The sequence below is a fragment of the Hypanus sabinus genome, chromosome X2 (assembly GCF_030144855.1).
Source record: "Hypanus sabinus isolate sHypSab1 chromosome X2, sHypSab1.hap1, whole genome shotgun sequence".
NCBI classification, from domain to species: domain Eukaryota; kingdom Metazoa; phylum Chordata; class Chondrichthyes; order Myliobatiformes; family Dasyatidae; genus Hypanus; species Hypanus sabinus.
In genome coordinates, this window is record NC_082739.1 from 6,405,395 (window position 1) to 6,431,096 (window position 25,702).

General features: G+C 36.6%; 1 protein-coding gene across 6 annotated transcripts in view; it reads right to left on the reverse strand.

Annotated features, from left to right (window-relative positions):
* The window catches only part of usp28 (ubiquitin specific peptidase 28), a 108,038-nt gene that overhangs the window by 10,100 nt on the left and 72,236 nt on the right, over positions 1 to 25,702 (reverse strand). For 5 of the 6 annotated variants that reach the window (XM_059956849.1, XM_059956848.1, XM_059956850.1 and 2 more), the window contains 5 exons: positions 19,478 to 19,692; positions 19,215 to 19,285; positions 14,150 to 14,378; positions 11,754 to 11,954; positions 9,918 to 10,057 (listed from right to left, as the gene is read on the reverse strand). In XM_059956849.1, the coding sequence (XP_059812832.1) occupies positions 9,918 to 10,057; positions 11,754 to 11,954; positions 14,150 to 14,378; positions 19,215 to 19,285; positions 19,478 to 19,692 (856 nt within the window). Of the gene's footprint in view, positions 1 to 4,934; positions 5,031 to 7,891; positions 8,096 to 9,917; positions 10,058 to 11,753; positions 11,955 to 14,149; positions 14,379 to 19,214; positions 19,286 to 19,477; positions 19,693 to 25,702 lie in introns of all 6 variants that reach the window. The other variant, XM_059956852.1, reaches the window with a different exon arrangement.

Sequence of the window (25,702 nt, forward strand, 5' to 3'; positions counted from 1 at the left end):
TGATCTGGCTAAAGAAATTCCTCCTCATCTCCATTCTAAATGGACATCCCTCTATTCTGAGGCTGTGCTTACCCACCATAGGAAATATCCTCTCCCCATCCATTCTATCTACGCCCTTCAATATTCAATAGGTTTTAATGAGATTTTAATGAGATTCCCCTTTATTCTTCTCAACTCCAGTGAGTACAGGCTCGGAGCCCTCAAATGCTCCTCAAACATTAACCCTTTTATTCCCAGAACTGTTTACATGAACCTCCACTGGGCCAATTCCAATACCAGCACATCCTTTCCAAGATAATATGCCCAAAACTACTCACACACCAAGTACGGTCTGATCAATGCCTTATAAAGCCTCACTATTACATCCCTGTTTTTATATTGTATTCCTCTCGAAATTAATGCTAGCACTGCTTTTGCCTTCCTCACCACTGACTCAACCTGCAAGTTATCCTTTAGGGATTCCTGCACAAGCACTCCCAAGTCCCTTTGCAGTTGTAATTTTTGAATTTTCTACCTGTCTACCATTCCTTCTACCAAAGTGCATGACCATACACTCCCCTACACTATATTCCATCTGCCACTTCTTTGCCCATTCTCCCAATCTGTCTAAGTCCTTCTACAGACACATTGCTTCCTCAACACTACCTAGCATTGTATCACCTGCAAACTTGGCCACAAAGCCATCAATTCCATCATCCATTGACATATAATGTGAAAAGAACCAGTCCCAACACAGACCCCTGTAGAATACCACTAGTCACCAGCAGCCAAACAGAAAAAGCTCCCTTTCTTCCCACTCTTTGCCTCCTGCTAACCAGCCAATGCTCTATCCATGCTAGTATATTTTCTGTAATACCCTGAACTTGTTAAGCAGCATCATGTGTAGCTTTCTGAAAATCCATGCAAATGACATCCACCAACTCTCCTTTGTCTACCTTGCCTGTTATTTCCTGAAAGAATTCCAACAGATTTGTCAGGCAAAATTTCTCCTTAAGGAAACCATGCTGATTTTGGCCTATTTTATCATGTGCCTCCAAGTACACGAAACCTCATCCTTAATAATGGACACCAACATCTTTGCAATCACTAAAGTCAGGCTAACTTGTCTATTATTTCCTTTTTATCTGCCTCCCGCCCTTCTTGAAGAGTGGAGTGACATTTTCAATTTTCCAAACCTCTGTAACCATTCCAGAATCTAGTGATTCTTGAAGGATCATTACTAATGCCTTCACGATCTCTTCAGCCACCTCTTTCAGAGCCCTGTGGTGTAGTCCAGGTGACTTGCGTACCTTCAGCTTCTAAAGCACCTTCCCCCTAGCAATAGCAACTACATTCACTTGAGCCCCGACACTCTCAAATTTCTGGCGTATTGCTAGTGTCTTCCGCAATGAAGACTGATGTAAGATATTTATTAAACTCATCCACCATTTCTTTATTCCCATTACTATTTCTCCAGAGTCATTTTTCAGCAGCTCAATATCCACTCTTGCCTCTTTTTAACTGATTATATATCTGAAAAAACATTTGGTATCCTCTTTGATATTATTGGCCATCTTACCTTCATATTTCATTTTTCCCCCTTATAGCTTTTTAGTTGCCTTCTGTTGGTTTTTAAAAGCTTCCCAATACTCTAACTTCCTGCTATTTTTTGCTATATGCCCTTTCTTTTGTTATGTCATCTTTGTCCCTTGTCAGCCATGGTTGCCTCATCCTCCCTTTAGAGTACTACTTCATCTTTGGGTTGCATCTTTCCTGCACCTTCCAAATTGCTCTCAGAAACTCCAGTCATTGTAGGTCTGCCATCATCCCTGCTAGTGTCCCCTTCCAATCAATTTTGGCCAGCTCCTCTCTCATGCCTCTTAATTGTAATACATCTGATTTAAGTTTCTCCTTTTCAAATTGCAGGGTGAATTCTATCATATCATGATCACTATCTCCTAAGGGTTCCTTGACCTTAAGCTTCCTAAACAAATCTGGGTCATTACATAACACCCAATCCAGAATTTCCCTTACCCCAGTGGGCTCAATCACTGGCTGCTCTAAAAAGCCATCTTAAAGGCATTCTCTTGGGGCAATCCCTTCTCTTGGGGTTCAACACCAAACTGATTTTCCAAATTTACCTGCATATTGAAATCCCCCATGACTAGTGCAACATTGCTCTTTTTACATGCCTTTTCTATCTCCCATTGTAATTTGTACCCCACAACCCAGCTATTGTTTGGAGGTCTGTATGTAACTCCCATCAGGGAGTTTTTACCCTTCCAGTTTATTAAGTCTACATACAAGAATTCTACATCTTCTGATCCTATGTCACCTCTTTCATCTACCTTATTCCTTATACTGCATGCATTCAAATATAACACCTTCAGTCCTGCATTCATCATCCTTTTTCATTTTCCCCCATATTACACTTCTACTCATTCAATTTTGTCTTGTCCTTTCTCACAGTCTCACTACACACTGCATCGATTTGGTTACCATTTGCTCCACCCTTAGCCCTATCACTCCAGTTCCCAACCCCCTGCGAAATTAGTTTAAACCCTTAATAAATTAAGCAATCCTACTGGGGCGGTTTTAAACTGACTTGGCAGGAGGTCAGGAACTGAGGTGACTAACATTGGCCCTCCCAACTTGCCATCCAATTCGTCAAGGCGAAAAGGCCACGGAGGAGCATAACTGACCCCAATCAGCAAGTTAGAGCAGTGATAACTCCACCCTGGTGGTCTCCAGTGAAGATTTTTGACAGGCTTTTTGATCTGCCTGAAACCTCTTGTCTTTCCACCAAGATATATGTACGCAAGTGCTGCTGGCTAGTAGATTCCATACTACGGGTGAGGGATGCACTGAGGCTTGGTGCAGCCAGTGCAGTGGCTCCTTCCACTACAGACATGGAGTGGCTGAGATGGATGGGGAAGACCCTCAAAAACACCAGGGGAACACACGAGTACAATCATATTAACATTCTCTTTAAACCATGGTGCCATTAGTATCAGGTTTATTATCACTGACATACAGTATGTCATGAAATTTGTTGTTTCGCAGGAGTAGTTATAAGATATGATAATTACAGTGAGTTACAAAATTAAAAAGTGCAAAACACGGTGGAGTGAAAGAAGAGTGAGAAACTTCTGGCTCCCGTAGCACCTCCTTTTGTTTACATATTTAATTTGTATCTAAGTTTATAGTTGAAATAATAAAAATGAGCCTCAACAGCAACCATTGAAGATCACAGCCAGGCTTACTGTAAGGCTCCAACAAAGTGTGGGGTGGCACAATAGCTTTACAAAACCAGCAATCATCGATTGGGGTTCGCTTCCTGCCGCTGTCTGTAAAGAGTTTTTTTTTTATTTTCTCCCCATGACTGTGTGGGTTTCCTCTGGTTTCCTCCCACATTCCAAAGATGTACATGTTCGGGTTAGTAAGTTGCAGGCATGCTATGTTGGGACTGGAAGCACGGGGACACTCATGGGCTGCCCCCAACACTTCCTCTGATTGTGGTAGTCGCTGATGCAAAAGACACATTTCACTGTACATTTTGATGTACATGTGACAAATAAAGCCAAACTTTATCTTTAATCTTTATCAAGCCTGATGTTTAACATTTCTACACAGACATCTATTCATATTCCAACTTCCCATATGTCAGAAAGCTATCTCTAAATTTAAAATTGTCAGCCTAAAATTGTATTCACTGATGAACAACAGAGAGATGATGACCAAAAAAAAGTATGAAAACTGTTCCTTAAGGGATATTTGCAAGCAGACTTTTAGAAAATAAAACCTTTTGACAATTTTTCAAATGTAGTTCAAACTTCAGTTTTATATGCCTCATTAATTTGCAATTCCAGATATATATACTGCCAGATTATCTTACTACAGGAAGAAAAATTGGTAAATGCTACCTTCGCAAGAAATACAGATGTTGAGTTGACCCTAGACATTACAGGTTACATTACATTACACATATCATCATGAAGCAGCTCAGCTTGCTGACAAATATAAACTGCTTGACTCAATTAGTGATTTGGAGGTTGAGTTGGCGCACACTGACTAATAATACAGATCCATTGGAATGAAAATTAATTTGCCATTTAGGACTTGTGTATCACTAACCTGACCACCCATCATTGTGAGCACAGAAGTTCTGGTACATGGCATTTACATGCAATGATGGAGAACATGCCATTCTGACCTGGACAGGATGTTGTTGGGTTGGTCAGACAAGCACACCAACATTTGCTGATTTAGATCTAAAGGACAATTACTTGGGGGTAAGTACATTGAGGCCAGACATTGTACAAGAACATATTTATTGTCCAATATGTACTGCTGTGAAGGAGATGGCAAAACAGATTCATAATTCTCAAAAGGTAACAGAATGGAAATAAATAAGGTTATGTCAGAAGAACAATGCTGAGTGGAATTAACTGGATAGTGGTTTGAAAGAACCAAGGGAATATCAGTCTCTTTCTACACCCAAGATTCCAGAAATAAATGGTATATGTTAAGATGAAGCAGGCAACATATTAGAATAAATTAAATCTCGAAAATCTACCAAACCAGGACAGTAAGATTGTTAATCAAAATAAGTCTACACAAGACTTGTGTACAGTAGCATAGTGGTTAGCACGATGCTATTACAGCTCAGGCAATGGAGTTCAGAGTTCAATTCTGGCGTCCTGGCTAAGAAATTTTGTATGTCCTTCCTGTGTGATCGTGTTTTCTCCAGGTGCTCTGGTTTTCTCCTGCAGCCCAAAGACATACCAGTTAGTAGGTTAATTGGTTATTATAAATTGTCCCATGGATAAGCTAGGGTTAAATCAGTGGGTTACTGGGCAGCTGAGCTTGGAGGGCCAGAAGGGCTGACTATAAAAATAAGTAAATAAAGATCCATGCAAATTACAAGCTTGGCAAAAGTACAACAGAGCAAATACCTTTCTTAACCCTGCCTCAGCACCATCCCGGTCATAGACTTGTCTGGACTTGGCAATAGCTAGAATGATGCCCTGCATAGCCGGACTTAACATTTCCTGCCGTAAGACAGTGATAGGAAGGAAAAAAATGCATCAGAAAGACAGAGAAATGTCATAGAAAAAAAAAGGACTGAGGTCTATACAAATTTTAAAAGCATTACAGGAGCTGAGCTAAGAACTTTCTTTTAAATAAAATTTTTTAATGAATTTTCAAATAGGTTACAGAAGGAAAAAAAATATTAAAAAATTTATCAACCCTTCCCCCCTCCCTCCTAACATATCCCTATAGAAAGAGGAGAAAAAAAAAGAAAGAAAGAAAGAATGCCTGGATATCGGAAGATCCCCACATGCTCCACGGAGTTCATAATAGCTTTAGTATACATATTTATTTATTTCCCTAGATAACCAATAATTTTATCTTCGGAGCACCTATATATTTAATCCTATCTTTTGTAAATAAGGGCACCAAATTTTTAGAAATATTTCATATTTATCTCTTAAATTATAAGTAATTTTTTCAAGTGGAATGCAGCTAAAAATTTCATTCTTCTAACGATCTATACTTAAGTATGAATCCGATTTCCAAGTAACTGCAATAGCCTTTTTGGCTACTGCCAACGCAATTTTTATGAATTCTTTCTGATATTTATTCAGTTTGGATTTCAGTTTTATCCCTTCAATATTGCCTAGTAAAAATAATGTTGGATTATGTGGAAGTTGTGTTCTAATAATTTGTTCCAATAAAATTCTTAAATTTGTCCAAAAAGGTTGAATTTTAAAACAAGTAGAGTGTAAAAAAGTACCAATTTCTTGATTACATCGGAAACATTGATCAGATAAATTTGGGTTTAATTTATTTATTTTTTGTGGTGTAATATGTAATTGATGTAAAAAGTTATATTGCACTAATCTTAACCGGACATTTATTGTATTTGTCATACTGTCAAGACATAGTCTTGACCAACTTGTTTCTTCAATTTTAATATTCAAATCAGTTTCCCATTTTTGTCTTGACTTATGAATTCCTTGTTTAATTGCCTGTTTTTGAATCAAACTGTACATACAAGAAATAATTTTTTTAATTTTTCCTTTTTGAATTAAAGTTTCTATTTCATTAAGTTTCGGCAATAACATTGTTTGACCCAATTTATCTCTTAAATAAGCCCTTAATTGGAAATAACAAAAAAGAGTGTTGTTTGATATTTTGTATTTATTCTTTAATTGATCAAATGACATTAATATACCTCCTTCAAAACAATCTCCTATATATCTAATCCCTTTTTGAAGCCAATTGTATAAAAGTTGGTTATCCATTGTAAAAGGAATAAGTTTATTTTGAATTAAAGGTCTCTTTGCTAATAAAGATTTGCTAATAAAGATATCTCATCATCAACATTTATCTTATCCCATAAATCAATCAAATGTTTTAATATAGGAGCAAACACGAGGAAATCTGCAGATGCTGGAAATTCAAACAACAACACACACAAAATGCTGGTGGAACACAGCAGGCCAGGCAGCATCTATAGGGAGAAGCACTGTCGACGTTTCGGGCCAAGACCCTTCGTCAGGACTAACCGAAAGGAAAGATAGTAAGAGATTTGAAAGGATTTTAATATAGGAGATTCTTTCTTTTCCCGTATCCATTTAGATTCCCACTTATATATAAAATCTTCTGGTATATTTTCTCCTATTTTATCTAATTCTATTCTAATCCATGCCGGTTTACCTTCATCAAAAAAAGATGCAATAAATCTAAGTTGATTTGCTTTATAATAATTTTTAAAGTTTGGAAGTTGTAACCCTCCTAGGTCAAATTTCCATGTCAATTTTTCCAACGATATTCTTGACATCTTGCCTTTCCAAAGGAACTTCCTCACACATTTATTTAACTCTTGAAAAAACTTCTGTGGTAATTGTATTGGTAGTGTTTGGAATAAATATTGTAATCTAGGGAATATATTCATTTTTACAGCATTTACTCTGCCTACTAATGTTATTGGTAATGTAATCCATTTATCAAGATCTTCTTGAATTTCTTTCAATAATGGTAAATAATTTAATGATAAGCAAAAATTTGCAATATCAGAGGTATGAAATCTAAGTACTCAGTTCAGGGAGCGTCAGTAGAGACAGTAGAGCTAACATTTCTCTCAGAAGGGTTTCTCTCATCTTAGTAACTGTCAGATTTGTTGAGTATTTGAAGCCCAGCACTACCAATGACCAGTTAGCACCATTTCCAGATCAGAACTGTGCCACTCTTTGAAGGGTTACCCAAGAATGCCACAATATTTCTAAGATACTCATGATCTCCATTCAGTATACTGTAGCAAAGTGCCAATACTTTCCAAAGTCCTACCATTCTTGGTACTGGATGCGGCTTTTACAGAAGATCACCAGGAAATAGTGATATAGTCAAAAGGCTGGCTCCAATTCCAGTGTTGTGAGATAATTAGTAGGATTACAAATCACAGGACAGGAGTAAAGGCAGGTACTAAGGATAAAGAGAGACCAACTTTTCACCAGTTGCAGTCATCTCAATTTTCTTTTAAATGTTACTGCTGTAAATCTTTGCTACGTTTGGAATCACGTAAGCTCCTCACTTATATCACCCATTGGCAGCACAATATGAAGCAGTTTGGCTTCATGTTGGCACCGGCGTTAACAACAAAAGGGGTCAGTCTTAGAACTTGAATCTCAAACTAATACTGATGCAATGAATTGTGAGACACTATGAATGAACAATTTGACTCAGGACTTTGTTGCACCAATATTTGCAATATTAATGATGCCTTTAAAATTGCAATGTCAAATAAAACTTAGCTAAGTTTCCTCAAAAGTTATAAATTACAACTACAATGTACTAATTTCATCAGGCAAGGAATTTAACATTGCTCAGTCTTCTGTTGACCTAGTACCTCCTCGTTGTAGCCATCAGCATCATGGCGAACCTGAACCTTTCCAATAGTCGGAATGTCCACTTCTGTTATCTGGGTACCAGTGTGCTCAGACTGTTCCTCTTGCTCACTGACTGCCTCCGGCTCTGGCAATTGCTCTGCTTCAGGCTTGAGCTCAGGCTCAGACTTCTCTTTGGTTTCCTTGGTCTCCAGGCCTGGTTCTGACTAGCTCAGAAAACAATGGTGAAAGAGCAGAGGAAGTGAAAGGAAAGGGAAAGAAGAGGACAGAGAAAAGCAAGCATGATAATCAAGGAAAGTTAAAAGTGTGTGCTTATTAGTAGCATTTGTGTAAAATATAAGTATCTTCAGCAGAAGTATTTGGATAGGGTAGTATTGGAGCAATAACCATGGATTGCTCTGATAATCTTAAGATCAACTCTGTACTGTGAGAGTGAGAAATTAGTTGAAGAAATAAATTGTTGTCAACCACGAAGCTATTGTATTGTTGGAAACCTAACTGGCTTGCTTTCATACTTTTGACAAGGAAGGCTGGACTTGCTTAGAAGAAATTCTGAACCCACAGCCCTCTGACCTAAAACCCTTTTGAAATGATCTAATAAAACTTTGGTGTATCAAGCTAATCAAGAGTCAAGCAGTGGAGAAACACAACAGATTCTGAATTTGCTGGAAATCCAGAGCAACGCACACAAAATGCTGGAGGAATACAGCAAGTCAGGTAGCATCTATGGAGAAGAATAAACAGTTGACGTTTTGGGCTGAATCCCTTCATCGGAACCAGCCAGACCTCAGTCCTGATGAAGCATCTCGGCCTAAAACATTGACTGTTTATTTCCCTCCAAGGATGCAGCCTGACCTACTGAGTTCATCCAGCATTTTATATGTGTTGATCCAAGTAGATGGTTTGCCACAATCTACTAGAAAGCTAGGAATGGAAAATAAACTCTGGCATTGACTGCAGCTTCCAAACAAATTCTCGGTGATGTCTATATTAGAATCCAAGAAATAAACTTCCTTGATGTAATCCACCAGAAAGGGGTATCAGATCCAGGCACTGAAGAGAGGTTTACAAAAGGTGATTAACACAGGCTTCTCATAGTATCAGCATTGCTCCCTAATGGGGGATTTCTCAATTATTCAATTAATTCACTAATTAAATGGCACTAAACACAATTTAAAAAGGATTGCAAACAGCTCCACTTCCAAAGAGCAAAACATTGCCTTGCTTTGCAGCAATATATTACAAAAGGAATTTATCGCATTGATATGAAATATCTCATCACATTTCAGGAGCACCTACAATTGATAAGCCGCAATAGATATTGTGCTCACTCCAACCTCTCAGCAAGTTACAGAAATTTGGAACATGGTGATCACAGAATCAGCATTCATCTACATCAGAATAGAAATAATTGCCGCTTGGTGGACCGGAAGGATGCTGTGCTTTAACATAACCATAGATTTCAATGATCACTTTCGCCACCGGATCATCTCATCAGTCCAATGACAAAGCAGCCCTCTTGATAATACAGTGCTTTATGAATTGCTCTACAGCGACCCTTCATAAGAACTGGGGTCTGGCTGGTCCCAATGAAGGGTCTCAGCTCGAAGTGTCAACTATTCATTTCCCTTCATGCCCAGCTTGCATTCCATTCAACTGCTCAGATTCCTCCCACATCTCACAGTTTGTCACATCTCACTGTAAATTGCCCCCAGCGTGTAAGCAAGTGGGAGAATTTGGGGGAGTTGCTGGGCAGAATAAAATGGGTGAGGATAGGATTCATCTATTAGTGTGGTTGATGGTAGGTGAAATATTAATGGGCTGAAGGGCCAGCTTCTGGGCTACATCTCTTTACAACTCTCTATCAGAAATTAAGCCTTGTTGAAATTTGACTCAACGACACAATGCCAGGAGACATATTCACAGCTAAACTGCTTAAAGCTGAGCTTATGGTCTTTTTCTTGTGATAAAACTTCTACACCAGTAACATGCCAAAGAAATGGTTGTATGCAGCTCTAGTGCTCTCACCTCCTTCAGGGCAGCCTCAGCACCAACGTTCTCATAAGACGTTGCAGCTTTCTCAATGGCTTGGGCTGTCTGATCCTTGACCATCACAGCGTGCTTGGCAGAGGCAGAACATGTACTCTGCTGACTGGCAACAGTTTGTTCTGTAGGACACAGGGCAAAACCATAGGAGATGAGAGAACTGTCGGACTTTACTGCAGTGCAGCTAACACTAACCTGTCAAAAAGAGAACTTAAGAATTTTAGTCAGATTCTTTGAAACTTTCAAATTATGATCTTAAGATCCTTTCCAAATGTTTCAGAGCACTGCAATTGCGCATGCAGCATATTCATCAGATATGCAATGGACAGAATCTGATGAGCATGTTAATACTTATGTAATGCACTCAACTGTTCCATCATCGACTACTCCCATCACCCAGCCCATGCTCTCTTCTCACTGCTGTCATTAGGAAGGTGGTACAGGAGCCTCAAGACCCACACCACCAGGTTCAGGAACAGTTTTCATCCCTCAACCACTAGGCTTCTGAACTAGAGGGGATAACTTCACTCACCTCAACACTGAACTGATTCCACAATCAATGCACACACTTTCAAGGATTCTAACACTTAAGTTCTCAGTATTATTATTTTTTTATTTATTATTACTACTTGGTTATTTTTGTGTTTGCAGTTTGTCCTCTTTTGCACATTGGTTGGTTGCCCAACTTTGTGTGAAGTTTTTCATCGATTCTATTGTATTTCTTTTTTCGACTGTGAATGCCCATAGGAAAACAAATCTCAGGGTAGTAGATGGTGACATGTACATATTTTAATAATAGTTACTTTGAACTTTGTTTTTAGTTTCCAAAACCTTTCATATGCTTTCAGAGGTTAAAACCATTGAAAACTTGGAAGCAGCGAAGCATTTTCCATTGCAAGGAAAAAGTGCTCTTGCCTCATATTACTCATACCACATGCCGGTCAATACCCCTGTGCGCTTACAATTGTGATCTTTCACACACTGCTAATTTTCCTGAGTCCTTCTTTGGATGTAGTCCCAATCAGCTAGACCTCAAGCTCTCTAATTCCCCCATAAGCTTCTGCTCTCTGTACGTTTGATGGTTTTAAAACTAGCTCTTTAACAAAGCTGCAATCATCTACCCTGCTTTCTCCGTGTATGGGTCTCACCCTGTTATACTCTTACTTTGCAGTGAGAGATCCCATATAATAAGTTATTTCCATTCCTCATACAGTATGTTCATCTTCCTGCTCTATATTTATAGAACTTTCTGTAGGTACTTCATATTTACAGTCATCAAAATTGTTCTTAAATGTTTAAGTTTGCCAAGTCACAAGTTCCCCAAAATTTAAAAGGACTGAGGTACATTGCTCAAGTTGTATAACACTGGACAACTCCCTCACATTGAATGATATCCCAGTCCTGTGGCCTTTCTCCATATTCGTGAGGTTTTTTCTAACCAGATATTTATTCACATTCCTTTATACAGTTACTTCCAACTCTGCTTCTATCACCTTTATTAGGTTTTATATTGTAGATCATAACAATTAATTGCATTTAAAAATAAGGAGTTCAATTGTTTTACCTTAAATTTGTGTTTACAATCATTAAAGCTTTCCCAAAGTTTCCATATTTCTCATTTATCAGCTCTACCATAAGGTGACCAATCAGTTAGTTTGCTCACTGCACAGAAATGAAGTGCCTCATCTTGGTACAGTTCCAGTTAATCTTTCTTGTAAATCCTTTCCTTTCAAAGTTTAGTGTCAATTACTGGATACTGATTATGTTCTGCAACAGAGACCTTTGGCTCTCAAGCCAATTCCCAATGAAATCAAATACCTTCAGTCGCACTGTCCGTAGGTTCCTGAACCTGTGGCATTGGAACCAGTTCCTTTTGTGGGATTTTTCGGACCTGCTCATCATTCCACTCTTCCAGTTCCTGCAGAAAATGCTGGTTATCTTCACGAACAAACTCCACAAGTTCAAGTGGAAGGGCATGGATGGATCTCAAAATCTGTCCTGTTTCCACATCCGTGTCCTCTGTAATGTTGACAACACTCATGATTTCTTAACATGTCAAGTGAAGAATTGGAAAGCAACATATCAATATTATTGCCCTCTTGACCTACAGAATAGTCCAATGAGCACGTACCCACAGAATAACTGCTCAAGAAACCTGCACAAAATGATAGTTTCTGCAGCTGTGTTAGCATTTAAGTCAATTTAATCAACACACAATGAATATAATCTGTAGCATATGGAAAGACTGTACACTGCAAACACCATATTAGGGTCCTGTCTTATTTCTGAAAAATGATCTAAATAATGTCAAGTAGACGCTGGAAATTGCAAACGAAAACAGAAAATGCCACAAATGCACCATAGTTCAATTTAGGAAAGAACATCCATTTCATCTACACCAGGACGGTCTAAAGCAGCAGCTCCCAACCTTTTTTACGCCATGGACCAATATCAATAAGCGAAGGGTCTGAGGACCCCGGGCTGGGAGACCTGATCTAAAGACCATTAATTTTCTCCTTAAAGAGAGGTCCAACACATGCACTCTAGTCAGGTCCCTGCAGCTAGAACGACAGATCACACTTGACCAGAAGGTTGATAAATCCAATCTAATGGTGCAGTGGGGCCCAATGTCAGGGTTGAAACTCTTAAGCAATTTGTAAATGGGAAGAAAATGCCTAGGTATTTGTTTATTTAAAAGATGCAATTTTTCTCTGGACATTTACTGTGACACTGTTACCCAATAACAAGCCACTATAAGAACAAAGGTGACTGCGATGTGTCTAGCTCTGTCCTCACCAGTCATTTGCAGGTATGAATATTCATGACAACACCAGAAATTCTGCAGATGCTGGAAATCCACAGTAACACACACAAAATGCTGGAGGAACTCAGCAAGTCAGGCAACATCTATTGAAACAGTCGATGTTTCGGACCAAGACCATTCATCAAAACTGGAAAGTAAGGGAGAAGCAGCCAGCTTCTTCCCTCTTCCTTTCCAGCCCTCATGCAGGAGACCTATTAAGAGTATAAGAGTGTGCAACATTTTAGAACATTACTTAGGTAATTTTGTGTAACATCACAAGCAACATCATTTGTAGTGCTTGTATTTAGATTATTTTGCTTGTGGCATTGAGCAAGGCTTTAATAAACTAGAGAGATATGAGGTTTGCTGCTTATGATTATTATACGATTTTCCCTACCAGAATAGATTCACACTGAACTCAGAAAATAAAAGCTAAAGGATGCCTACACCTCTTCCAGTAAAAGGTGCTGACCCGCAGTGCGTTCCTACCATTGTTCATTGTTTGCATTTTGTGATTTTGTCCAATGCAAGAAAGACTGGAAAATGGGCTGTGTTACTGCTAATTCTACAGGGCACCTTCATCAGCCTCATTGGAGCTTAGTCTAAAATCTTGAATTTAACGTAGTCTTCATTACTCATTATCATTATGTGCCATGTCATATAACGTGGGCGATCATGGTCTTCCATCTGTCTTTAACCTCTATTACTCTTTAACCTCTTTTATCTCTACTACTAATGAACTAAAATACCAATCTAGGTGCTTAAATTTTCTGGTAGGAAATAATGAAAAGGCCTTATGTGATAATGACCTCAACAACTTGCATTTGCATTGTACCTTTAATGATATAAAATATCTCAAGTCTTTTCAATAGAGGAAATACTCAAAGAATGTCCACAAAGTTGATTTTCAAGAGCAGACTAAAAATAATGAGCAGTAGAGGTGTAGAAGGCTTCAGTAAAGTTTCTAAAGCTTAAGAGTTGAAGACATGTTAAGTAATGTCTGGGCATGGAAAATCAGTGATATGAAAGCTGCCAGAATTAGAGGATCAAAGAGATGGAGCATCGGGCAGAAAATACAAAGCTTGAAAGTGCATATCACCAGACTCAAGGGCAGCTTTCACCCACTGTTTCTAGACTATTGAACATTGCACTAGTATGTTAAGATGGACACTGAACTTACAATTTACTTCACTATGGCCTTGCACCTTATTGCTTCCCTGCACTGCACTTCTTCTGTAACACTTCATTCTACGTTCTGATATTGTACTACTTAATACCTCAATACACTGTGAAATGAATTGATTTGTATGAATGGTATGCAAACATTTTTTCCATTGTACCTTGGTGCACATGACAGTAACAAACCAATTTACTAATTCAACAGAAAACATGGAAGGGCTTTTTTCTTTACCAGCGATAAGCTGAGGTAAGTTATCATTGATGTACATCAGGCAATATGCGCTAGCATTCCGTGACCCTCCATATGAATCTCTCTGCAGTTCTTCCCATGACGATACAGAGACTGAGACATCATTGTACTTCAGCCATATTTTCTTGCTGTGGTCATAGATGTAAGCCCAATAGTGTCCAGCTGAAGCCTGGCCTTCATGCACAAGCACTGCGTGAAGCCGATAAGGAACCTAGTTGGCAGAGAAACATTCACCAAATTAACAATGTCTTTGCTGTAACACTCCAGAAAACTTATTCCACCAGCTCCAATGTAATATGGCTGACCCCAAAATTGTTCACCAACTCTGAGGCAAAGCTCTGGGTTCTGCAGCACTGCAACTCAGGATGCTGTTATTCAACATATTTCAGTTGTTTCCTATAATCACGGGAAGGGAACTCAAAACTGCATATAACCATGTAACAATTACAGCACGGAAACAGGCCATCTCGGCCCTTCTAGTCCGTGCCGAACGCTTGCTCTCACCTAGTCCCACCGACCTGCACTCAGCCCATAACCCTCCATTCCTTTCCTGTTCATATTCCTATCCAATTTTTTTTTTAAATGACAAAATTGAACCTGCCTCTACCACTTTTACTGGAAGCTCGTTCCACACAGCTACCATTCTCTGAGTAAAGAAGCTCATCCTCGTGTTACCCCTAAACTTTTGCCCCTTAACTCTCAACTCATGCCCTCTTGTTTGAATCTCCCCTCCTCTCAATGGATAAAGCCTATCAACGTCAACTCTATCTATCCCCCTCATAATTTTAAATACCTCTATCAAGTCCCCCCTCAACCTTCTGCGCTCCAAAGAATAAAGACCTAACTTGTTCAACCTTTCTCTGTAACTTAGGTGCTGAAACCCAGGTAACATTCTAGTAAATCTCCTCTGTACTCTCTCTATTTTATTGACATCTTTCCTATAATTGGGTGACCAGAACTGTACACAATACTCCAAATTTGGCCTCACCAATGCCTTGTACAATTTTAACATTACATCCCAACTCCTATACTCAATGCTCTGACTTATAAAGGCCAGCATACCAAAAGCTTTCTTTACCACCCTGTGACATTAGGAGGCAGCAGAATCAGATTTAATATGTTGTGAAGTTCATAGTTATGTGACAGTACAGTGCAAATTGCAATGAGAAATATATATCAAAATTAAATTAAACAAGTATTGCAAAAAAGAGAACAAAAATAGTGAGCTAGTGTTCATGGGTTGGTTCACTGTTCAGAAATCTGATGCTGAAGAGGAAGAAGCTGTTCCGAAAACACTGAGTGTGTATCTTAAGGATCCTGGTTGAAAATGGTTGCAAAACTTCAGCAAGAATAAATGATGCACGACCAAACACAATCTTAATGTGGACAAATTTGATATCTACATTAAAAGAACTTCTGTTAAAATAGGAATATTCTGTCTGTGTAAGCACTACTATTCAGCTGGTTGGTGGAGGGGAGAGGGATGGGGGGAGAGAGGGGTGGAGAGGGGGTGGGGATGAGGAAAAGGATGAGGATGGCAATGAGGGTTGGGGGGTGGCTAGGTTAAACAGTCAAAATGTAATCAGCAACTGGTTCTATTGAATGTAATTTGTTGGTGTTGCAATAAAAATTAGTGATAAAAAAAATGGCTACAGAACTTTCACCTTATATTTGACTCTCAAGTGCCGTGTGTTATCATTGAACATATATGTGTATACTGACTGGCTGCATCACAGCCTGGTATGGCAACACCAATGCATGTGAACGGAAAATCCCACAAAAGGTAGTGGATTTGACCCAGTACATCATGGGTAAAGCCCTCCCAATCATTGAATCCATCTACGTGAAACGTTGCCGTAGAAAAGCAGCATCCATCATCAGAGATCCTCACCACCCAGGCCGTGCCCTTTTCTCACTGCTGCCATCAGGTAGAAGGTAGAGGTGCCTCAGGAATTCCACCACCAAGCTGAAGAACATTTACTATCCCTCAACCATCAGGGTCTTGAACAAAAGAGGATAACTGCACTCATCTATTAAGATTTTCCCCACAACCAATGGTCTCACTTTAAGGACTCTATCATTTATTTTGTGCTCTTGTTATATATTGCTAATTTATTCGTATTTGCATTTGCACAGTTTGTTGTCTGCTACGCTTTGGTTGACCTTTCATTGGTTGACCTATTACAGTTACTATTCTATAGATTTGCTGAGCATGTCCGCAAGAAAATGAATCTCAAGGTTGTATATGGTGACATGTACTGTAAGTACTTTGATAATAAAATTTACATTGAACTTTCTCCTCTTCCCACCAGTCCTCAAATGCTCACCATAACATTATTGGGTGTGACAGGACTTCACTGTCACCCGGCTCCACGATTAACTCCAGATCATTTTAGACCTGGTAGGGGAACACAAGTACCTATTGTGCACTGAGCATCATTAAGGACCCTCTCCATCTGGGACATACCCTCTTCTCATTGCTACTATCAAAGAGAAGGTACAAGAGCCTGAAGACCCACACTAAATGTTTCAAGAACAGCTTCTTCCTCTCTGCCATCAGATTTCTGACTGGACAATGAACCTATGTACACTACCTCACTTGTTGCTCTCTTTTTTGCACTAGTTATTTTATAATTTTATTTATTTTAATTTATAATTTAGAGTACTTTTTCCATTGCACTGTTCTGCTACCACAAAACAACAAACTTAACAATATGCAGTATGTCGGTGATAATAAACCTGTTTCTGATTCTAAGCCAAAATGAGCTAAACCCACGTTATCTTCCATGGCCATTTTCTGCTTGTTTTACACTCAAGATTCTCAAAGAGTGTGAGCTATTTCCTTTAAATGACCTAATGTCAACAAATGCCGAATTTCCATTCAAAGTTGTTACAAGTCAATTTACCTAGATAGGTGTAACAGTTACTAAAAACTTCAAGAATTTATTTAAAGAAAACTTAAACCCCTTATTGAACTATGTGAAAAAGACTCTTTCTAAATGGTCCCCTCTTTCTTTATCCCGAATTGGCTGAATTAATTTGATTAAAATGAAGATTCTTCCTAAATTTTTATATCTTTTTCAGGCCTTACCTATTTTTATTCCTAAGATGTACTTTGATTCTTTAGATTCAATTTTAACCTCTTATATTTGGAATAACAAACAAGCTTGTTTAAGTTAAGTTTACTTACAAAGAAATAAAGAGATGGGTGGACTAGCCCTACCCAATTTTAGGTTTTACTATTGGGCTGCCAATATAAAGAATATTCCTTTCTGGTCCTATTATATTTATCATATAGATCGCCCATCATGGGTCTCCTTAGAAGTTAATTCTGTAAAAAATTCCTCTATTGTCTCTCTTCTTGGATCATACTCTTCTTTTTCAGCAATTAAAACAACAGGTAACATAATTGTTAAGCAAACTTTAATGATCTGGTCTCAATTTAGAAAATTTTTTGGCTTAGCGAATTTTTCATTATCATCTCCCTTTCTCCTTAATTATTTTTTTATCCTTTCCATGACTGACAAAGTCTTTAAAGATTGTGATGAACTAGGTATTAAGTGTTTTTGGGACCTGTTTATCTCAGGATCTCTTGCTTCATTTGACCAATTGTCAAATAAATTTGCACTCCCAAAAACACATTTTTACAGATACCTTCAAATTAGAGATTTTCTACGTTTCCAATTAGCTACTTTTCCTATAGGTCCTGATAAAAATTTACTGGACGAACTTTTAAATTTAAAACCTTTTGTTAATGGTTCTATTACCAGTATCTATAACTTGATTGGTTCTAGACAAGACTTTTTAGATAAAATAAAAAAAGCTTGGGAGGATGACCTAAATTGTCAGATTTCTGATGATAGATGGAATAAAATTCTTAAACGGGTTAATAAATCATCTTTCTGTGCTCGTCATTCTCTTCTATAATTTAAAGTGGTTCATAGAGCTTACATTTCTAAACAGAAGCTCTCCAGTTTTTACCCGAATGTTTCTCCACTTTGTAATAAATGCAACTCTGCTGATGCCTCTTTAATTCATATGTTTTGGTTTTGCCCTACAATTGAAAAGTTTTGGCGGGAAGTATTTCATACCTTCTCTCAACTTTTTAGGGTCCAATTTAAACCAAATCCCCTTACTGCCTTGTTTGGTATTATTGCAAATGAAGATATAACTTTAAATACTCCTAACCTACAGGTTTTAGTTTTTACCTCTCTTTTAGCAAGAAGAGCAATCTTGCTTAAATGGAAGGAGTCTACCCCTCCTACACATCTTCAATGGCTACGTGATATCATGTCTTATTTAAATTTAGAAAAGATCCGCTGCTCAGTCTTAAATTTGAAACAATCTTTTTATGATATTTGGGGACCTTTCCTAAATTACTTTTCCAATTTATAAAGTTTAACAGTGCACAGACTTTTATGTATATTTTTATCTTCTCTTCTTAAGTGAATATGTTTTTTTTTTCTAATTATCCATTGTCATCCATCAGCTTTTTTCTTTGGTAGTTGGTAGGGGGTTGACTTTTTTTAATATAAAAAATTTCTTTTATGATGTATGACTTATCTTTAAATTTTTGATTACAGAGTGGTATACCTTTATGTGTTATGCTATAACATTTTGATCAATTTTATCACACTATATGAATGTACACAAGTTATGTTGAGATGTATCTATGTGTTGCACTCTGTAAATCTTGCTTTTTTTTCTTCTGAATAAAAATATTGTAAAAAGAAAAAGATTCTCAAAGAGCAACACTGGGTGGCACAGTAGCGTAGTGGTTTACATGCTTTACAGTAAAGGCGACCCAGGTTCAATTTCTGCCGATGCCCGTAAGGAGTTTGTACATTCTCCCCATGGCTGCGTGGGTTTCCTCCGGGTGCTCCGGTTTCCTCACACAGTCCAACAACGTACCAGTTGGTCATTGTAAATTGTCCCATGATTAGGCTAGGATTAAAATCCAGAGATTGCTGGGTGGCGTGGCTCGAAGGGCCGGAAAGGCCTAATCCACATTGTATCACAATAAATAAATAAATCATGATGGCTGTACCTGACACATTAAACTGTCCATGTACATTTGTTCAATTGAATGCTTGATCTGTATGATCTTGTTCTTCAGATCTTAAATGGAAAAAAATTAAGAGACTGTAAAAGATGCAACTCCATAAGTTCATTTAACTCACTATTTTTTCCAAGGGTTGTTGAGATTTTTGTCTCACACACAGACAGAAACTCTAGGACACATGTGCACATTCCAAAATATATACACACAGGCAATGCCTACATACACCTTTTGATTTTCCATTTGCCTACCTGCAATATCATGTTCGACCTCTGCCCTCCAGCGCTGAAGACAGTTCTCCAAGAAGGTAAGCTCTTCGGCCGTGATGTGTCGGGGTGCTGGGTGTGCAGGCATTTCCATGGGAGGCTTGGTCTGGGTGAAAGGCTTGTGCAAGGTTGCACGCTGCAACTGGGGTGTGCTTGTGGTGCTTGCACTTCCAGGCAATTCAGCATTTAATTCTGAGTGACTGAAAAGGGGAAAAAATTAACTACAATCATTGATGGGGAGGTAACGGCCTCGATACAGAATCAGGAAGTTCTGTAAAAGAATGAAGTAATCCCAGTAACTACTGTAGTGTGTAACATTCACAAGGTGCACCGCACAACCTCCATGAACTAGAAAGATACCGACAGCAAGCACACAAGAACACCATTAACCAGGTTACACAGCTAACCAAAATGAAGGTATGTCAGATGTTACTTCACCATTGCTGGGTCAGGGGGGACGTCACGTGATGACATAGGATCGAGACGTGGAAATCCAGCTCTCCCGTAAAAAAACAGTAAAATAGTGTTTAAGTGAAGAAAAGTTAGTAAACACTTTTTTAAAATTACTTATAAACTACTGAGGATTGTCTTAAGATATGTCTCCTAAACAGAAGCAGAAGAAAACTACTACTTTGAAGACAACACAAGTTGGAAAAGAATCAAGGCTGGCAGCCATGAAAGAGCCTCGGGCTCAAGTGCATTTTACCTCCAGCGATACAGAACAGGAAACTGCGACAACATCAACCGCTTCCAAGAAAAAGAGCAACAGGAATTGCGCATGCGTGAAAGAGGGGCATGCGCAAACACGAGCAACCCAAACTACAAATCCCAGCTATGACCGGAACTGAAAGTGAAAGAGAATGTGAATATGAGGTGGAATCAGATTCTCTGGATAAATCAGACGAAGATGAAGAGACAAACAAAGAAGAGCAACAGGAAGAGGTTGGAAGTGATATTGGAGACATAAAGAAATCTTTGGTGCAAATAATGCATGAATTAAAAGCATTAAAAGTAATAAAAAAGTTATTTTTATCTTTTGTTATGAAGATTATGTTTGATAAAATGATGAAAAGACAGGACAAAATGGACAAGAAAATTAAAAACTTGGAAGAAATAACGGGAGACACCATTGATAGTGAATAAAATGGAAGATAATATTTCTGCCTGGACAGCAGAAAGAAAACGGTTGTTGGAAAAAGTGGATGTACTTGAAAATTTTAGTAGACGAAATAATATTAAAATTGTTGGACTTAAAGAAGATATAGAAGGAGAAGATCCAATAAATTTTTTTCAGAAATGGATTCCTGAAAAATTGGAAATGGAAGGAGAAACTCTAATTGAAATTGAAAGGGCTCATAGAGCCTTAAGGTCAAGACCTCAAGCTGACCAAAATCTACGATCAATTTTGATAAAATGCTTAAGATACCAAGATAAAGAAAAGATCCTGAAGGCAGCTGCCCAATGTGCCAAAAAGAGAAACGGGCCATTGATGATAGCAGGGAAAGCAGTTCTTTTCTATCCTGATATAAGTTATAACCTTTTGAAGAGAAAGAAGGAATTTAACCCAGCGAAAAGAGTTTTATGGGAAAAGGGTTATAAATTTATAATGCATCACCCAGCAACACTGATAATTTTTTTGGAGGGAAAAAGGATATTTTTTACCGATTATCGAGAAGCGGAGGAGTTTGCACAAAAACTTCCAAGTACTTTCTAATTACACAAGTGTAATGGATTAAAGATGAAGACAGAGACAGTGAATGGAAGTGATGGACATTTAAGGATGACATAGGGAGAAAAGCAAAATTTCAGATATACTAATTGAGAATAGTATTTTTTTCTTCTTATATATATATATATATATATATATATACATACTTCTTTATGTTGCGGGGGGGCTGGGGAGCTTTGGATCGATTACTACGGGATCCATGTGTGTGATCGTGGCGATCGCCATGACCCATACCATAGAGGGGGGTAATGTTGTGTTCTTTTTTTTTCCACAACATTAGTATGGGGGTATTTTGTTTTTTTCTTTACACTCTATTTTCCTTCTATCTTTCTGCCTGGATTATCGGTGGGGACACACATAGCAACATGGAGAATTTTAGAAAGATTTCCCAAGATACCACGAAAGCTGAAAGATTAGGTATTATTATAGATTGGAGTAACATAATTGAAAATAATGACTAATTTACTGAATTTTTTAAGTTTTAATGTTAATGGGCCTAATGGACCAGTGAAAAGAAAAAGAATTTTAACATACACAAAAAAAAATGAAAATAGATATAGCTTTTTTTTACAAGAAACACACTTAACGGAGATAGAACATCAGAAATTAAAAAGAGACTGGGTTGGAAATGTTATTGCAGCTTCATTTAATTCAAAGGCGAGAGGAGTTGCAGTTTTGGTTAATAAAAATTTACCAATTAAAATACAAAACATTAATTGATTCGGCGGGGAGATATGTAATTATACATTGTCAATATTTTTCAGAATTATGGACTCTTATGAATATATATGCACCAAACAAAAATGATGTAAAATTTATACAAGAGGTCTTTTTGAATTTGGCTAATGCACATGACAAAATATTAATAGGTGGAGATCTTAACTTTTGTTTAGATCCAGTTTTAGATAGATCAACAAAGGTTGTCACAAAATCAAAAGTAGCAAAATTAACTCTATCATTGATGAAATACTTAAATTTGATTGATATGTGGAGAAGAATTAATCCAAAAGAAAGAGATTATTCATTTTATTCAAATAGACATAAAACATATTCAAGGATAGATTTTTTCTTATTATCAACGAATATGCAAGATAGAGTGAAAAACATGGAATATAAAGCAAGAATATTGTCAGATCATTCTCCTTTGATAATGATAATGATAGATAAAGAGGAATCAATTTATAGATGGAGATTTAATTCAATGTTACTAAAACGTCAAGATTTTTGTGATTTTATGAAAAAGCAGATTCAGTTTTTTTTAAGATACAAATTCACATTCAGTTGATGATAAATTTATATTGTGGGAAGCAATGAAGGCATATTTGAGAGATCAGATAATAAGCTATACTTCTAAGATTAAGAAGGAATATATGATAGAAATAGATCAATTGGAAAAAGATTACAAAATTAGAAAAAGAATCTCAAAGATATATGACAGAAGAAAAACGAAGACAACTTATTAATAAGAAGTTACAATATAATACACTTCAGACATATCGAACAGAAAAAGCAATTATGAGAACTAAACAGAGATATTATGAACTAGGTGAAAGATCACATAAGGTTCTTGCATGGCAGTTAAAAACAGACCAGACTTCTAAAACGATAAATGCAATTCGAACAAGAGTAAATAAAATTACTTATAAACCTTTAGAAATTAATGAAACTTTCAAGAATTTTTATTCTGAATTGTATAAATCATAATCACAAAATGCTAATGTCAAGATAGAAAGGTTTTTATCACAAATAACTCTTCCAAAATTAAATACGGAAGAACAGAAGAGATTAGATATGCCTTTTACATTAAAAGAGGTTGAAGAAGCTTTAGGATCATTTCAAAGTAATAAATCTCCAGGAGAAGATGGTTTTCTGCCTGAATTTTATAAAAAGTTTAAAGATTTATTAATTCCTCCTTTTATGGAGCTAATACATCAAGTGGAAAGAACGCATAAACTTCCAGAATCTTTTTCGACAGCTATTTTAATAGTATTGCCAAAAAAAGATAGAGATCTTTTAAAGCCAACATCATATAGACCTATTTCTTTGTTAAATACTGAGTATAAAATAATAGCAAAAATCTTATCTAACAGACTATATAAATACTTACCAAAATTAATACATATGGATCAAACAGGATTTATTAAAAATAGACAATCGGCAGATAATGTAACTTGGTTATTTAGTATAATTCATTTGGCTCAAAAGAGGGAGGAAATGAGAGTGGTAGTTGCTTTAGATGCAGAAAAAGCATTTGATAGATTGGAATGGGATTTTTTATTTAAGGTATTGGAAAAATATGGATTAGGGGTATCTTTTATAAAATGGATCAAAACCTTAAATATTAATCCCAAAGCTAAAGTAGTGATAAATGGTCAAATTTCAACATCATTTCAGTTAACAAGGTCAACAAGGCAAGGTTGTCCATTATCACCTGCTTTATTTGTGTTGGCGATAGAACCAATAGCTGAATTAATTAGAATGGACCCAGATATTAAGGGTTTCAGAGTTAATCAGGAAGAATACAAGATTAACTTATTTGCTGATGACGTTCTGCTTTATTTAACAAACCCATTGCACTCGTTGTGTAAATTATCCTATAGATTAGAAGAATATGGAAAAATATCAGGTTACAAAATAAATTGGGATAAAAGTGAAATTTTACCTCTTACTAAAGGAGATTATAGTCAATGTCAATTAATAACTCAATTTAGATGGCCAGCAAATGGTATAAAATATTTAGGTATAAGAGTCGATAATGATATAAAGAACTTTTACAAATTAAATTACTTACCATTATTGAAAAAAATTCAAGAAGATCTTGATAAATGGATGATATTACCAATAACATTAGTAGGCAGAGTAAATACCGTAAAAATGAATATATTCCCTAGACTACAATACTTATTTCAATCACTACCAATACAATTACCCCAGAAGTTTTTTCAAGAGTTAAATAAATATGTGAGGAAGTATCTTTGGAAAGGTAAGATGTCAAGAATATCGTTGGAAAAATTGACATGGAAATTTGACCTCAGAGGGTTACAACTTCCAAACTTTAAAAATTATTATAAAGCAAATCAACTTAGATTTATTGCATGTTTTTTTGATGCAGATAAACCGGCATGGATTAGAATAGAACTAGATAAAACAGGAGAAAATATACCAGAAGATTTTATATATAAGTGGGAATCTAAATGGATACGGGAAAAGAAAGAATCTCCAATATTAAAACATTTGATTGATTTATGGAATAAGATAAATATTGATGATGAGATAAAGAAATCTTTATTAGCAAAGAGATCTTTATTTCAAAATAAATTTATTCCTTTTACAATGGATAACCAACCTTTATACAACTGGTTTCAAAAAGGGATTAGATATATAGGAGATTGTTTTGAAGGAAGTATATTAATGTCATTTGATCAATTAAAGAATAAATATAAAGTATCAAACAACACTCTTTTTTGTTACTTCCAATTAAGGGCTTATTTAAGAGAAAAATTAGGTCAATGTTATTGCCGAAATCTAGTGAAATAGAAACTTTAATCCAAAAAGGAAAAACTAAAAAATTTATTTCTTGTATGTATAGCTTGATTCAAAAACAGGCAACTAAACAAGGAGTCCATAAGTCAAGACAAAAATGGGAAAGTGACTTGAATATTAAAATTGAAGAAACAAATTGGTCAAGACTATGTCTTGATAGTATGACAAATACAATAAATGTCCGGTTAAGATTAGTGCAATATAATTTTTTACATCAATTATATATTACACAACAAAAAATAAATAAATTAAATCCAAATTTATCTGATCAGTGTTTCCGATGTAACAAGAAATTGGTACTTTTTTACATTCTACTTGGTCTTGTTCTAAAATTCAACCTTTTTGGACAAATTTAAGAGTTTTATTGGAACAAATTATTGGAACACAACTTCCACATAATCCAACATTATTTTTACTAGGCAATATTGAAGGGATAAAACTGAAATCCAAACTGAATAAATATCAGAAAGAATTCATAAAAATTGCGTTGGCAGTAGCCAAAAAGGCTATTGCAGTTACTTGGAAATTGGATTCATACTTAAGTATAGATCGTTAGAAGAATGAAATTTTTAGCTGCATTCCACTTGAGAAAATTACTTATAATTTAAGAGATAAATATGAAATATTTCTAAAAATTTGGTGCCCTTATTTACAAAAGATAGGATTAAATATATAGGTGCTCTGAAGATAAAATTATTGGTTATCTAGGGAAAGAAATAAATATGTATACTAAAGCTATTATGAACTCCATGGAGCATGTGGGGATCTTCCGATATCCAGGCATTCTTTCTTACTTTCTTTTTCCTTCTCTTTTTTTTCCTCTTTCTACAGGGATATGTTAGGGGGGAAGGATTGATAAATTTTTTAATAATTTTTTTTCCTTCTGTAACCATTTGAAAATTCAATAATAAAAATTTACAAAAAAAAACATTGCTGGA